General features: G+C 40.9%; 1 protein-coding gene across 3 annotated transcripts in view; it reads left to right on the forward strand.

Moving 5' to 3' along the window:
• Positions 1-17,966, forward strand: part of LOC124774939 (obscurin) — a 694,794-nt gene that overhangs the window by 401,322 nt on the left and 275,506 nt on the right. For all 3 annotated transcript variants that reach the window (XM_047249630.1, XM_047249632.1, XM_047249631.1), the window contains 2 exons: positions 187-367; positions 16,374-16,495. In XM_047249630.1, the coding sequence (XP_047105586.1) occupies positions 187-367; positions 16,374-16,495 (303 nt within the window). The remainder of the gene's footprint in view (positions 1-186; positions 368-16,373; positions 16,496-17,966) is intronic.

Below are 17,966 nucleotides of genomic sequence, written 5' to 3' on the forward strand. Positions count from 1 at the left end.
GATGAACCTCAGTGTCTCCATTACAGTTTAATAATAGGAATGTTAGTATTATTAAAATTTAAGTTTTAAAAATTAGTCACTGGACATAAAATGGAGGTAGTAGAAATACTTTGTTACACATCATTGTAGGGACTTGGGAAACTAAAGTTATAGTGGTTTTCTAAATTGAATTTTCCATTATTGTAGGTTCCATAATGGAGAAAAAGTAAAAGAAGATGAGAGGCACGTATTTACTGCTGCAACAAAAGACATTGGAGATGGATTAAAAGAGACTACATTTACCCTTAAAATTCCATCTGGCCAACATGGTGACACAGGCCAATATAAAATCAAGGCTACAAACAAATTTGGAGAAGATGAAAGCAGTGTAAGTATTAATGTTTTGTTAATATGTAGATACACAGCACTTTGACTGGGGAATGGGCATTGGAGCTAGATACATGATACATTACATTTCAGATATTGTGAGGGAATTCAACATTCCAAGCTCCACAGTGACAAGAGTGTGCCAAGAATACAAAATTTCAGGCATTACCTCTCACCATGGAAAACATAGTGGCTGATGGCCTTCACTTAATAACTTAGAGCAGCATGTTTTTGTAGAGTTGTCAGTGCTAACAGACAAGCAACACTCCCTGATATTACCACAGGAATTAATGTGGGGCATACAGTGAATATCGATTAGGACAGTGTGGTAAAATTTGGTAGTAATTGGCTATGACAGCAGACAACTGGCATGAATGCCTTTGGTAACAGCACAGCATCACCTGCAGTGCCTCTCCTGGGCTTGTGCCCATATTGTTTGGATCCTAGATGACCATGGCCTGGTCAGATTGCCTGATGTGAATCCCAATGCACATTTATGAGACACAACAGCAAGGTCAGTTTGTGCACAGAAACCTGAACCAGCAGTACTTTTGCAATTATGGACAGCTGTAGACGCAACATGGCTCATTATTTCTGCAGGATCTTCTAGTGACTTGTTGAGTCTGTGTGACATCGAGTTGCTGCATACACCAGGCAAAAGGAAGTTCGAAATGATATTAGGTGGTTTGCCCTGACTTTTGTCACCTCAGTGTATTTGGCTAATCTCAGGAACCACTGCAGGGATTTTGATATGGTTTCCACAAATAGAAATGATTGATTCACAAGAAAGGTTTCTGTGCATAACATAAAAATATTTTGTGCAAATTGGCTGAAATATGATGAATTAAAGTCCCCCTACTTCTGTGAAAATGATGCCATTGTCATCTAGTGGTGAAACACACAACTCCTTGTTGGAATCATCCATATACATTATAAATTAAGATCCCCTCTGTGTTATGAAAGAGTTTGTATCCATTTTTGAAAGTAACTGTCCTGAAAATATAATTATCTGTCTTAATGGGAAGTCATTAAAGAAACTTGTAAACACTACGGATATTAGAATCCCTTCACAATGAGAAAAGGACTTGTACAAAAGAGCCACAACAAGTAATAAACCAGACATACTTCTATATTATAAACTGTATATACTGTAAAATATTAAGAAAAGTTTTTTAAAAAATACAGGAGTTTGCTCATAATAATCTGAAATTGACATATCAGATAGTAAAATAAAATCAATATGGAATATTGTCAAAAGAGAGGCAGTTAAAGAAGCTATAGAAAATGATATTCTTTCTGCTGAGCCGAATAGAAGCAGTGTAAACGCTGTAGCAGATATTTTTAATTACTACTTTAAAAAGTAGATAAAATTTTGTGCAAATAATTCAGAAAATACAATAAAACAATTCACTGAAGAAGCCATATGGAGGACATTCAGTGTAATAAAAATTAGTCTCCCATCCCCACCTGAAGTAAGGGAGATTTTCATGATTCTAAACCAGAGTTAATCAACATGGTCCCTTCTGCCCATAGGTGGTAAGTGTTTTGAAACATTTTCATTGTGTTTTCATGAAATTTTGATGTGAAGTATTTGGTAAGGATATATTATTACATGCTTTAACCCTGCTGTATAAATTTTATGAAGTAAATTTACTTCCCTACTTTATAAATCACCATTACTATGGAACTGGTGGGCGGTTAGAAAATTTTACTACTACCAGAGATATAAAAGTGAGTGATAGGTAAAAAAGGTTCACTACCTCTAGTCTAAACAGTAAAAATTCATGTGGGGTGCCAGAGTTGGGTGGACACTATCGCTAACGCGATACTGAAAAGTTGTGACCCTGTCATATGTCATGTTCTTAATCGCTTTTGTAGGGCGTTGTTAGGCTCCTCTATAAGAAGGATGACTCTTCAGATGTCAATAACTACAATCCAGCGTCACTCCTTACACAATTTTGAAAAATTTTTGAAAAGTTAGTGTACTCCAGATTGTAATACACGCACATAGTAATTAAATACTTAGCCAATCACAATTTTGGTTCCAGAATGGCCACACTACTGAGTTAGTTATTTATACATTTACTGAGCACATAATAAAATCTTTAAATGATATCTGCAGTTGGGAGCCTGTGTGAGTTATTAAAGAAATTTGATTTTTTCAGTCGTAATATTCTATTAGAGAAGGTAAGTTTTTATAGAATATATAGTGCATCTCATACCTAGTTTCGTGCTTATCTAAGAAACAGATGTCTCTCGTTAACAACTTCTTTTGTACCAAAGAGGAATTCTTGAACAGAAATAATTATCCATTTTTACAGATAAAAACTGTAAATTTCCAGGACATTCCCATATTAATGATTTTCCATCTTTGTGCTTGTATGTGTTTGTTGTTGATTTAACATGATTACGGTGAATGTGATTTATGCAAATAGTTAGCACTTTACATACTATTGAATCACTACCCATTTTACTCATTGTTTGTTAACGTAATTCCCTTTACAACAATTCAAACATATGACCAACAGTCAAACAAATACCTATATCTACCAAAGTATGTATATAAATATAATAGAGGGAAACATTCCAGGTGGGAAAAATATATCTAAAAACAAAGATGATGTGACTTATTCAAAATAAAGTGCTGGCAGGTCCATAGACACACAAACAAACACAAACATACACACAAAATTCAAGCTTTTGCAACCAATGGTAGCTTCTTCAGGAAATAGGGAAAGAGAGGGAAAGATGAAAGGATGTGGGTTTTAAGGGAGAGGGTAAGGAGTTTGAAAACTCTTTGCCTTTAAATATGTCTGCTTGTGTCTGTATATGTGTGGATGGATATGTGTGTGTGTGCGAGTGTATACCCATCCTTTTTCCCCCTAAGGTAAGTCTTTCTGCTCTCGGGATTGGAATGACTCCTTACCCTCTCCCTTAAAACCCACATCCTTTCGTCTTTTCCTCTCTTTCCCTATTTCCTGAAGAAGCTACCGTTGGTTGCAAAAGCTTGAATTTTGTGTGTATGTTTGTGTTTGTTTGTGTGTCTATCGACCTGCCAGGGCTTTCTTTTGGTAAGTCACATCATCTTTGTTTTTAAAAATATGTATATATGTATTGCATAATGTCTTTCATCAATGGTGGACACCTCAGTGACACCTGAGTCGAGGTTTTGTTTTATTTCTTGTCGACTTCTGAGCTTTTATCCAGTGCTATGCTTTATGGTTTAAACAAAATGGTCAATGAAACTTCACTTGCAACTTGCAACCAGAATTTTTCGTGATTCCAAGTTTTCTTCAAATACATCAGTATACTGCAGAATCTCAACTCTGTGTGGTACTGAAGGGCTACTATATTACTCTATCTTGTTGACAATTGCTTGTGTCAAATTCATGGAACATGTGCTGCCTATCTCTTGTGGTGGCCCATACTTGGTACCTACCATACGTACTTCTAATTGTCAATAAAATTGATAGTACCTAAGTGGTGACATAATTAATTTTGTTGTGACCTCATAGCCCTCTACCTGTGTCAAAAATCTACACCTGGGGAAGTCGGTTATTCCATCCACCTCCCACACAAAATCAGTATCAAAGATACAATCTGCAATAAGTAAGTAATACATGAAACTGATCCAAGTAACACAAATATAGCTTTATTCGTAAAGCTCTGAACAACAACAGAAATAGGTCTTGCGTGATTCCACATGTAACAAGACCAAAGAATTATACAGAAGGTGCAACGTAAGTGATACACAAAACAACTGATGTGAGCAATACAAACTAAAAGAGCATATGTATATAGGCACAAGTTGCTGGTGGACAGTGCAGCAGAGACTGTGCCATGTGCATCCTTTCTACAGGTGACCTCTAGTGGCTGGCCTCCACCATTAAAGTTGGTGATTAATGTAAGTACACACAAGTGGTAACACTACACTCAGTGCACTCACTCTCACAACACATTTTAGTCTCAGGATATAGCATTTTTCTCCCTCATGCAAAGAGGGTGCTCAGGCAATGGAGGAGACATCAGTGGCCCAACAAGAGACACATCCATTGGATCCAGAGCTGGAGCAGCCAGTGCCGACCACAGGGGTGGTATGATGTGCCGGGGTGGCACTGCAGCATAGGGCTGGATGTGGTGCCCGACGACAACACCAAGGAGGAGGGTGCTATCGCCATTTCTGCATCGTCATCAGCAGGCAGGTCCATCGGTGGAGGAGATGGGACTTGACCCATCTGTGATGATGGCTGAGGTGATGATAGCGAGGGAACTGGTGGAGGCAGCTCAACCAGAACAGGAGGCTGCAGCAACGGACCAGAGATGGTTCAGTGACCAGCACCAGAGTGCTGGAACCCCAGGATGCTGCAAATGGAGGAGGCGGCCACAGCAGACAATGATGGGCTCGATGTGGAGGAGGGCAGGGTGGGCTGCAGCGACAGGGTTGTGCCGGCAATGGGAGCGCAACTGATCAAAGTGACGCCCCACCAGCCTGTCGCCTATACAAATGTCACAAAGATGGCAACCCCGGTGGCAGACAACAGTGGCCATAATCCATTTGGTACAGCAACCAAAACCTTGTGCCCACACCAACAATCCCATTGTGAAATGGCCAGATGAACCCAATCACGACAGGTGCAACACAGGTTGCAGAAGGTGGAGGTGTATGCGTGCCTGCTGGTCGTGAAGCAATTCAACCGGGCTCTGCTTCCCTGTTGGCGTGAAGTGATAGATACTCACAAAATAGAGACCCATCGACCAGCAAAGAATCCACAACAAACTTTTTCATTTGGGACTGGAACATTTGGACTAGTGATTCTGCCCTGCCATTTGATTGAAGATGGAATGGCATATCCATAACATGATGAATGCCATGACGGGAAGAGAAGAATTGAAAAATATCAGAAATGAACTGGTCCCATTATCGGAAACTAAGGTACAAGGCAACATGAATGCATTCTCATGATTGATGTGGAGTGGGCCAGGGGGACAGAAATGCTCTGGAAGCTGCATGTTGTTGGGCACACTGCTCATGAGCCTTCAGTCTGTGGCCAAAACATATGTCTCCTAGCTAACAGTTGAGTTCGTGAAACTTCCCAATGGCCCTGGTGGAGTAGGCATAGACCCTCGTGCTGTAATGCTGGATGAATGTCTACTCTGGGGGAGAGGTCTTCCATGGACAGTAACAAATATTGCAAAAAACAGAGAGGCAATACATAAGGAAAAATATTTGCACAGGGAGTCCAAAGTTTAGCTAGTGATTTATCTGGCCAGCCCTGTTGAACAAACTGAACCACCTGGCGGAGAACCAGGTTGGTGGTAACGGCAGCCGCTAAGTACGAGCTAATAATTGTGAAACCCTCAATTGCGGCCTGTGTTTCTGTATGAAGATGGAAGCAAGGCAATCAAAGTTGAGATCAGGACACACATGAAGGTGGAACAAGGTGTTCACATTGGCACATTTGGACATAGGTCAAAAATGGATTTTGTAATTGTATCAAGACAAGAACAGTACCCAGCATTGGAGGCAGCATGCTGCTTTGTCATGCAAGGAAGTGTGAGGGTTAACCAAGGAAACCCAGGGTTTATGGTCAATAAGGTGAAAATTCGAGCCATACAAAGAAACATGAAATTTCTGGAGAGCATAGACTGTGGCAAGAGCCTCTAGTGGTTTATGTGGCCATCCCTGTTGAACAAACCACCACCTGATGGACAATGAGGCTACCTAAGAGTAACACTGCTGGGCCAGACTGTGAGACTGAGGGGTGAAAGAAAGAGGTCATTCAGAGCTGTCAGGATATCAGTGGACTAGGACTGCACCAAGGCCGTAGTGTGAGGTGTCAGTTGCCAAAACTATGTGCTGGTCTGAAGAGAATGTAACTAAACAAGTGACCAAGAGCAGTTTGGATTTCTTTTCAAAAGCACGTTTGCAATCTGAGCACCAGCAAAAAGGTACATTCTTGTATACCAGGCAAGTGACAGGTTGGCCAATGCGGCAACCCTGGCAGGAATTTTTGATAACTGGCTATCTTCCCTTAAAAAGCATGAAGCTCCTTTGTGGATGAGGAGTCAGGCACAGATGTGACAGCAGAGGTGTGGTCTGGCAGTGGATGAACCTTGTCCTGCAAGACCTCAAATCCCAAATAAGCAATAGAAGGTTGAAAAAATTGAGATTTTGCGACGTTACACCGTTAGCTTGTGGACTGTAAAACAAAAAACAAAGTGCACAAATTTTTCAAGTGATCATCTGTGGAGGAGCTCATGAGAGCAATATCATCCAAATAATTAATGCAACCCAGGACAGGCATAGCCAGTAGCTCTAAAAATTTCTGGAAAATAGCAGGGGCACTAGACACACCAAAAGGAAGGCACAAATATTGATAGAGACCAGAGGGAGTATTCTAAACCAGAACTCACTGAGACTCTTCATCCACACGAACCTGCAGATCTGCTTCAGACAATCAGTTTTAGAAAAGTATTGTCCACCTGATATTTTTGCCAACAGTTCCTCCTGGCATGGGAGGAGATAATTAACCAAGATTGACTGTTCATTGACAGTAGTACCAAAGGTGCTACAGAGGCAAAATTTACCCGATGGCTTCCCAACTACAGCCGGCAGAGATGACCACTCACTAGCCATAACAGGTATTACCACACGGAGAGATTGAAGTCTGTCCAATCCTGCTTTCACTTGATCTGTCAGGTTGACAGGAATAGGATGTGCAGGACAAAAACAAGGCCGAGCCATGGATTTCAAACAAATATGAGCAGAAAAATTTGTAGCACACCCTTTACCTTCTGATATCAAGTCCAAAACCTTCTCACATGCTGTTTCCAATTGAAAGCACCTGATTGGACACAAGATGAACTGCGTTGGTGATAGAAAATCCAGATGCCTGAAATGTATCCATCCAGAACAAGTTCTCAACACCAGCATCAGCAACCAACAGAAATGTAATGGAATGAACCACTGACTTGTAAGAGGCAGATGCCGTAAATTGTCCCAACAGCACAATGTTCAGTCTGTTATAACTAACACCAGCTTCCGCATGACCAGTGGCAGTGGTTGTGAGTCTAAACTCACATAGATTTGAGGATGTGACTGCAGTACCTGTGTTGACCTGTAGTTGGAGCACTTGGCAAAAAACATTTAACTCAATAAACAACTTGGGAGAAGTCACAAGTGTTGGAATGACACACTTTGTGTCCATATCCATACCCTAAGCAGCCCTTGGTGAATGACAGATGGAGATGATATGGACTTTCTTCTGGCAAGCATTACAAATAGCTGAGGAAAAAAAAAAAGGTCGAGGCAGAAACAGAGAATGCTGACACTAGTGCTGAAGCAGTCATGACTGCTAGGACCAGCCTTGTTCTCCTCGGCTCTGGGACTGCTTGTTTTCCACCAAAACTGCCCCTTCCTCATGCAAGCTATCTGTTGCCCTAGAGGGCACATCTTGTAACACTATTGCCACATTTTTCCATGTTGCAATTTTATCATCTGTTGCCAGAGAAACTTCAGAATATTGTGCTATTTGCAAAACTTCTGCCAATGGGATGTTTTCACAGAGTAAAGCGTACTGGTGCACTTCCTTGTCTGGAGCTTAAAAGGTAATTGTGTCATGCTCCAGGAGTCATTATGAGCATAGGTAATGAACTGACACTTACGGCTAAAGCCATGAAATTCGGCTGCCTAGGCCCTGTATGATTGGTTTGGTTTCTTGCGGCATCAGTAGAATTCCACTTGTGCCTCCATGACATGCATTCCTTTGGAATGGGAGGTGGATAATAAACTGCACATATGATCAAAAGTAAGAGCTGCCAGTTCTTGTATAATGACACAGTAGTTGATACACCTTATGTGAAATCCACGAGAAGAATAAGGCTTTGCACAAATTCGATGCGGTCACACCAAAAGCCAAAAAATTCTGTCTGAGTCTTTTTTCATGAGCTTCCCAATCCTCAGCTGAATCATTATATGGGAGAAAGTGTGTGGATAGACCAGTGGAACAGTACCCTCTCTGTTAATGGTAGCCGATAAAGTGGTCAGTGGCAAAGTAAGCTGTTCAACCAGGGCTGGTAGCACAGCATCCATAATGACTAAACCTGATGAAACCACACTTAAAGAAGACACGTTGGAACCAGTCCAAACTTGTCACCAATCATGTACTAACTAAGTAATACATGAAACCGATCCAAATAACACAAATTTGACTTTTGTCATAAACCTCTGAACAATAACTGAAATAAGCCTCTCATGACTCCACACTTAGCAAGAGCAAAGAATCGTACAGCAGGCACAACATAAACAATACACAGTACAATTTATGTGAGTGGTACAAGGTAAAAAACATGGCAGGAGTGAGTCTGCATTGCTCTGTACATGTATAGGCATGAGTACAATGCAGCAGAGACCGTGCCATGTGCCCACTTCCTACAGGTGGCCTCTAGTGGCTGGCCCATGCTGATACAATTAGCAGTTGATTTCGGTACACATGCATGGCAACATTACACTCAATGCATTCATATTCACAGGCACTAGTAGCTGGACACAGCGCAATATGCTATCAAACCCTTGGACCACAATAAAGTATGCATCACATTAGCTATGCCTACAACCATTTCTAGGTGAACCAGCTCCTTCACAAGTTAGCTGTGCACCCCCAGTGTGCCTAACACCTTCAAACCACTTATGAAAAGCATTAAAATCTTTTGGCTCTCCTTTACTTTGCTGCACAATTCTGGCAACATAACACTTAACATAAGGTCTGTGCCCACGTCAGTTACTGCTTCCATTGATATTCCTTCAATATGTATAGTGATAAATTATTTATTCATTCAGTCTCATTGACTAGCTGTTCACTTAGATTAGTCCTATGCTGGTATTGCACAAATCGAATCTGTTTGGAGCCACCCCTTCTCTCACCACTGGCCAATTGTTCTGAACATCCAATGGTTGTGTCAGTTTGACTGGATCTCATTTGTTTGATTAGCTGGTGCTCCATCTGTGTCAGCTGCACTTTCAGTTCTTGCTCTCAATCAATCAGAGTTACTGCAGTATCCATCGCACCTCTTGCCTCAATGGGTCACATCAAATCAATTGTTACACCACTGCTCATTACATCAGTAATTGCACCCAAAGTGCAAAGTGTCATTCACCTCTGTGGTATTTCTGTTGTATTCATGAACAGGTGTCCTACAGCCTCAGTTACATCAGCTGTCACTGTTTCTGTCAGGTGGGTGCATGTTTTGCACCAATTATCAGTTCTCTAATAACAAATTGAGTTTGTTTGCTACAGCCAGAAATTTCTCAACGTCATTGTTTGGTACTGTGAGCAATGTCTTACAAAAGTCGATTGGTAATTTGCTTCATACGTTCTGAAAAATGTCTCGTGGTCCCCGCACTTTGTTTTATTCAGATATTGCTCAAAGTACCTTCAAAAACTACCAATCCAACTATTATATTTCTTTATATGTAATACTCGATTGAAGAGACACATCTGCATTCCTGCCAACCAATATTTAGCCGATAATTCTTGTTGAAAGGTTGCAAAATCTTGGTATCTTTGTGCAGCATCTTCCATTCTTTGTGCAGCATCTGCCACCCACAGAGGGGTGTTGCTTTGGAATGGACCTGCAGAGACTGGATTCATTGCTCCTCACTCCAGCGGGTAGACGAACACAATGAACGACTTGACAAAAACTGCTGGGTGGTTATCCTCCCCCTAGGCATGAAGAAAGGGAATTGCTGGTGGCATAAGACGCTATCTTCTACAAGGACCTCTCCAGCTAACTGCACCCCTTATTTATTTGTAGTGGCGTGATGATATTGGCATGCATGGAATTTGCTCACTCACCTTGAGCGCAAAGATCAGTGAATTCTGTATGCAGATTTCTCACTACAGATCCGACAATGGGGGTATTATCTCCTCCAACATCTTCATATTGTAATTTCATTTTGTTAACGTCAATTTGCGTAGTGTGCAGTTCACTTTGTGCTTGGCACTGAACCTTAGATACTTCACCAGCTACACCTTTGATTACATTAACCTTCATTAACTCCAGGTTTGACAACTTGACAATTAATCTTTCATCAACAAAAGCTTATCCCCTTGTTCTTTAAATTTATGATTGTATTTTTCAGCTTGGTTTGATGGTCAGTTATTTAGATTTTGTTTGATAACTGCTATGGACCATTATTACAGACACACCAAAAGTTTACAATATAAAAAATCTATAATACTTAATAAACCAAATATACACCACCTGGTTAAGAAATTATGGGCATAGAAACAATACTACACTGGCTAGTCTAGCAGCTACCAACTGTACATAAGTGCTCACTTGACCAGTCCGATGCTATACTATGACAGACAATCCAATAGTGCTCTCCTACACATGCTTGCTAGTATAACAGGTACATCATTATGCATTTACATAAACTTAAATAAATAAATAAGGTTGTGCTTTCCAGGCATTAATCATACTCCAGAGATAAATCAAAAGAAAAAAACTAAACTACTAATAAAATACCAAATAAGTACTGCCCTGTGAAAGCCTATATTATGAAAGTAAAGTTATCATCACTTGCGTGTTTTTTGGTGGTGCCACTCTCTATAGTGCATTTGGTTTTCTGGTTACTTCCTTTTACCTTGTGGCCTTCTACAGTTTTTTTCCATCCTCATCAGAGTATGCATACAAGTATTGTATATATGTATAAATAACTTGCACAAAACTTCACATTCCAGGATTGCTGTTCTATTCCTTTCTGGTTTAAACAACTATGACTCTTTTTTTTATAGGATCACAGCTTCTTCCTACAATTGTGTTACATTACCAATACTAGGTGGGTGGTGCCTTAAACATAAAATAGACGCATAATTTAGCTGAGACAGCCTTTTTGAACACACTCATTTTTTATTATTAGTTTTCTTTTACAAACATTGGTTTATCATTATTGCTTCCCAAATATTTTTTTTTACATTACAAGACGCTTCTACATCACTTAACAACAGATAAAGAAGAAATGTGCAATCAGATATTATATCATTTGTTTCATCAGAGGAAGCCAGGGATTTTAAAATTATTCAGATGATACACTGAATGAAACTAAGTCTCCCAATAATAATAAAATTATAACAAACTGATTCCTACTGCTGTGGGGGAAGGTGTTTGAACTATTACAGTGCCCAATAGATGGAAGAAAGCATATGTTACACCTATCTACAAGAAGGGTAGTGGAAAATGGTTCAAATGGCTCTGAGCACTATGGGACTCAACTGCTGAGGTCATTAGTCCCCTAGAACTTAGAACTAGTTAAACCTAACTAACCTAAGGACATCACACACATCCATGCCCGAGGCAGGATTCGAACCTGCGACCGTAGCGGTCCCGCGGTTCCAGACTGCAGCGCCAGAACCGTGCGGCCACTTCGGCCGGCAAGGGTAGTGGAGGTGATCCACAAAACTACCAACCAATTTCCTTGACATCCATTTGTTATAGAATCCTGGAATATATCCTGAGCTGAAGTGTAAGGAAGTATCATGAACATAATGACCTCCTGCACACCAACCACCTTGGATTCTGAAAACAATGGTTATGCAAAACCCAGCTTAAATTTTTGTCACGTGTCTTGCTGAAAGCCATGAATCAAGACAAGTAGATACATAATTTCTTCATTTATAAAAACCCTTTAATTCAGTATCATATTAGTACATATTTCTGAAGGTATGAGCATATGGAAATCAAAATAAATTTGTGATAGGATGAGGAATTTTTATTAGGGAAGACAGAGCATGTTATCTTAGGTGGTTAGTAATTAGTAGAAGTAGAAATTAAGTCAGATGGTCCCGGGGAGGTGTGTTGGGATACTTACTATCCATGTTGTATATTAATGACCTGGTAGACAATATTGATAGCAACTTAAGATTTTTGTAGATGATGCAGTTATCTTTAATGAAGTAATGTTTGTAAAAATCTACACAAATATTCAGACGTGGTGAAAAGATTGGCAACTTGCTTTAAATGTTCAGAAATGTAAAGCTGTGCACTTAACAAAATGAAAAAAATTGGTATCCTATGGCTACAATATTAGTGAGACATTTTTGAAATTACACTCCTGGAAATGGAAAAAAGAACACATTGACACCGGTGTGTCAGACCCACCATACTTGCTCCGGACACTGCGAGAGGGCTGTACAAGCAATGATCACACGCACGGCACAGCGGACACACCAGGAACCGTGGTGTTGGCCATCGAATGGCGCTAGCTGCGCAGCATTTGTACACCGCCGCCGTCAGTGTCAGCCAGTTTGCCAAGGCATACGGAGCTCCATCGCAGTCTTTAACACTGGTAGCATGCCGCGACAGCGTGGACGTGAACCGTATGTGCAGTTGACGGACTTTGAGCGAGGGCGTATAGTGGGCATGCGGGAGGCCGGGTGGACGTACCGCCGAATTGCTCAACACGTGGGGCATGAGGTCTCCACAGTACATCGATGTTGTCGCCAGTGGTCGGCGGAAGGTGCACGTGCCCGTCGACCTGGGACCGGACCGCAGCGATACACGGATGCACGCCAAGACCGTAGGATCTACGCACTGCCGTAGGGGACCGCACCACCACTTCCCAGCAAATTAGGGACACTGTTGCTCCTGGGGTATCGGCGAGGACCATTCGCAACCGTCTCCATGAAGCTGGGCTACGGTCCCGCACATCGTTAGGCCGTCTTCTGCTCACGCCCCAACATCGTGCAGCCCGCCTCCACTGGTGTCGCGACAGGCGTGAATGGAGGGACGAATGGAGACGTGTCGTCTTCAGCGATGAGAGTCGCTTCTGCCTTGGTGCCAATGATGGTCGTATGCGTGTTTGGCGCCGTGCAGGTGAGCGCCACAATCAGGACTGCATACGACCGAGGCACACAGGGCCAACACCCGGCATCATGGTGTGGGGAGCGATCTCCTACACTGGCCGTACACCACTGGTGATCGTCGAGGGGACACTGAATAGTGCACGGTACATCCAAACCGTCATCGAACCCATCGTTCTACCATTCCTAGACCGGCAAGGGAACTTGCTGTTCCAACAGGACAATGCACGTCCGCATGTATCCCGTGCCACCCAACGTGCTCTAGAAGGTGTAAGTCAACTACCCTGGCCAGCAAGATCTCCGGATCTGTCCCCCATTGAGCATGTTTGGGACTGGATGAAGCGTCGTCTCACGCGGTCTGCACGTCCAGCACGATGCTGGTCCAACTGAGGCGCCAGGTGGAAATGGCATGGCAAGCCGTTCCACAGGACTACATCCAGCATCTCTACGATCGTCTCCATGGGAGAATAGCAGCCTGCATTGCTGCGAAAGGTGGATATACACTGTACTAGTGCCGACATTGTGCATGCTCTGTTGCCTGTGTCTATGTGCCTGTGGTTCTGTCAGTGTGATCATGTGATGTATCTGACCCCAGGAATGTGTCAATAAAGTTTCCCCTTCCTGGGACAATGAATTCACGGTGTTCTTATTTCTATTTCCAGGAGTGTAGTTAACTCATACAAGTATTTGAATGTTATAGTTTGTGGGTTTATACCATAAAATGCAGCGATCACATAGTCTTAGACATAGGTAAAACAGGTGGCAGACCTTTGTAGTTTATCAGTTAGTCTACAAAGGTGATTGCTTACAACACACTATTCATCCTAGAATAATCCTCAATTGACTGGGACCCATATCAATTAGGACCAACAGGGAATATCGAACCCATACAAGGGAAGACAGCTCTTATGGTCACAGGTGTGTTCAACTCATATGTGAGCATCTAGGAGATGCTGTCATACCTGAACTGGCAGTTACTTGAAGAGAGTTACCAGCCATCCATTAAAAGCCAGTATTAAGTGATAAATCTAAGAATAGACTAAAACCCCTATGTATATCTCTTGTAGGGCACATGAAGACAATATTAGACTAATTATAGTACATAGAGAGGCTTTTAAGTAGTCATCCTTCCCATGTACTTGTGTTCTATATGTGAATAGAAAAGATAGAGACTCAATAAATGGTACACTGGGAAGTGCCCTATGTCATGCACTTCACAGTGATGCACAGAATATAGATGTAGATGAAACTTTTAACACAACCAGCCTGACATTGATGTTTAGGTAAACATAACGTAATGTTTGGAGGGCACATGCAACAAGTAGCAGCATGCATCCAGTTTTTCACTCTACTTTCTTTCAAAAGATGCATAATGTGTCGTGCATTTGGTCTGCTTTTGTGGAAAGGCATCTGTGGTCTTCACTGACACCAACTATGTAACTGAACAATTATCCATGTGAAGATGATGGTGTGATACATGAAAATGAATACTGACAAAATAAATAAGTGATTTATGCAGAAAACTGTTGTATTTATAATTATATATCTGTGCCCTCACACTGGGCATTTTAGAGACTAGTGGCAGATGCATTGGCAAAGTGCAAGGAGAAATGCACTTTTGGAGCGTGAACTTTGACCCTCAGTTGCTTTCTCTGTCTTCAGGATGGACGAGGTACAGCTTCATGGTATTGTGTTTGACACTGGTACTTAGTAATACTGTTAATGGGCTAAACATTGTCACCGGAGTAATGATTATTTGATGATGCTCATACATTATGAGCAAAACCAGTTGTATTAAACCAAATTTAATGTGACTTTTGGCTATATTATGTGAATATTAAGGACTTTACAAAGTTTTGGTCTTTGACTGAGGAAGGAATATACACATGACAGTATGTTTCTAGAAACAGAAAACATTATATTGTATGAATTCTCTTTCATCTGCATGGATACTAGTAAAATTGAAGCAAGATCCTCACAGTGAATGTGAACGTTCCCGGCAATTAAGGCCGGTATATAGCCGATGTAGGGAGAGACCTTGTATATGAAAGCTGGGTGTCGGGTTCGCATGATGAGCAGCTTTCCTACAGTGCACTGAAGCAGCAAACTATGAAGTGGTGGAAGTTGGTTTTCCAAATAATTATCCAGTACTGATAAACTACAGCATGATTTATTATAAGGTAACAGTTAAATATCCAGATACTTTTCAGTTAGTGGCAAGCATCTGTGGAGATCTTGCAGAAATCAAAAATCACAAACCATCACTGTTGTATTTGAACTCTCGAGGTTATTGATTGGAAACCATCTCACCTGAAAGCTGCTGAGATAGTAACAGGGCTGAAAGAGAAACAAAAATATATATTGTGTTCTTTTATAGAGGCAATAAGGAGTTTATAGAAGAGTGGCACAAAGTCATGAGCTACCAATACAGTGAACACAATAGCAATGTGAAAATTAAAGTGCTTCAAATGTATCTCACAAAGCAGAAAATTGTGTGGTAAAGCTCTCCAAAAAGATCACTGTGCACTTCATCACTGGATAATTCTCCCTGTAAAAATAAAATTGAATTCTGAAGTTGTACATAAATCCTTGCCCAATTTTTCCCTCATACCTAGAACACAGTTATAATAAATCACTTTATGAAATTTTGTATTAATTAAAGAACTAATTATTACCTACCACTTTAGACTACAAAAATATTCTTTTCAAAAATTTCCAGTTTTTTTAAATTATGGTAAAAACACCCACCTTTTTAAGTATAAGTTCTTTTACTAGAGCTCAGGACACAAAGCATTAATTGACTGTACTTTATATTTGATGAAAAGTGCAGAAATTAGATTCCAGAATGAATTGCCCTCTGTTAAAATACATTTATCTTTCTTATTTTAGCCTTGTCTTTGTTGTCCTGCCTGGGTCTTTAACAGCTTTTGCAAAAGAGACTATGTTTACAGTCAGACTGATAGTATGATTGTACATGTGACTCGAAGTAAATGTGGAAAACAGTGAATGTAATTTTAACAGAGTTCCCAATTAATTACCTTTTTTTAAAAAATAAAATAAAAGAATGAATGTGATTTTGACAGAGTTCCTTTTTTATGCCTTCTTATACTAGTGATTTAATTCACACAACTCATTTGTTTTCAGGCTCGCTTGGATATCCTGCTGATTCCTGAAATTGATGCTTTGAGTGATATTACCAAGATTCCATATGAAGACACCGTCTTTGAAGTTCAAATACTGGCAAATCCAAAGCCAAAAGTAACTTGGTAAGCCACTTTGGTACCATATAAATCAAGAAATAACACAACTCAAATATCAATGTTTACTTTTTGCATAATGCATTCACATTCCCCAGAAGATTATACGGGTCAGTGGCTGTTTCCTAGAAGAGTGCCTATATTTCTGAAAGTAAGAGGTCATAATTTATGTGAGATTTACCATTGTGTTAGAATGTCTGCTCAAAAAAAAATGTTAAACATGAAATAACTGTGTAGGCTTTTGCAGCCAGAGTCAGTTAGGAAAAGCGAGTGTGGTGGTGCAGTGGTTAGCACACTGGACTCACATTTGGGAAGACAATGGTTCAATCCTGTGTCTGCCCGTCCTGATTTAGGTTTTCCGTGATTTCCCTAAATCACTCCAGGCAGTTTCTGGGATGGTTCCTTTGAAAGTGCACGGCCGACTTCCTTCCCCATCCTTCCCTAATCCGATGAGACCGATGACCTTGCTGTTTGGTCTCTTCCCTTAAACAACCCAACCCAACTAAGTTAGGAAAAAGTTTCCTGGGTAAGGTGTCACATTATAAGTGTCAGTTGATAAAAATAACATTTTGGCCATGGTTATTCTGCCACTCTATGGACTGCAGAAGGGAGAGTCAGTTTTACGTACTACAGTCAATTTTGACTTAAAGTCATTATTTACAAATGTGCCATTAAATTAAACTGTTCACATCTTCCAGGAGACTGTCCTGTCAGACATATGCAACCTTATTGATCTGTGTTTGTCAACTAAATACTTAGAATGACAGGAAAAAGACTATGGAATGATAGATGACATAGTAATGGGTTCTCACATATTCCTGTTAGCAGCCCACATAGTCATGGATATCTTTGAAGCAACTGCACTTTGTTCAGATTCTTTATGCCTACACTGCTGGGGCAGATGTAGATGAGACATTTGCTGTGTGGCTATGTGGTGAGACAGACCTACACACATTTCACAAATATTTCAATAAGATGCATATGCAGATCCAGTTCACACTCGAAGTGGAGAAGAATGGGGAAATTCCATTTCTAGACATGGAAGTGTATACAACAAAGGATGGCACACAAGGACACAGAGTATATCAGAAGTGAGCACACAATGGACAGATATTTACATGCCAAATACCTCCATCAACCAGTGCAGAAGAGATCCATCAGCCATTCAGTGACTGTTCACATGCAACATGTAAGTGATGCTCACAGTACAACATATGATCTTGAAAGTTTGTGAACAACATTCTTGGCCAATGTTTACCACCACATATTGATCCTCACAGCCATGGCAATGACTAAATGAATGTGAGACAAGCAGGATATTGAGAAACCACAGCCAGCAGCACTCTTACCCTATGTGAAGATTGTCGCTGACTGAAATGGTAATACCTACACTGGACTGGTGTCCAGCCCAACGTCTATAGCACCCACAAGATTCAGGATGTGTTAAGCTGCAACAAGGCCACAGTAGATGCTCAGCACA

Source organism: Schistocerca piceifrons, chromosome 2 (assembly GCF_021461385.2).
Source record: "Schistocerca piceifrons isolate TAMUIC-IGC-003096 chromosome 2, iqSchPice1.1, whole genome shotgun sequence".
Taxonomy (NCBI): Eukaryota; Metazoa; Arthropoda; class Insecta; order Orthoptera; family Acrididae; genus Schistocerca; species Schistocerca piceifrons.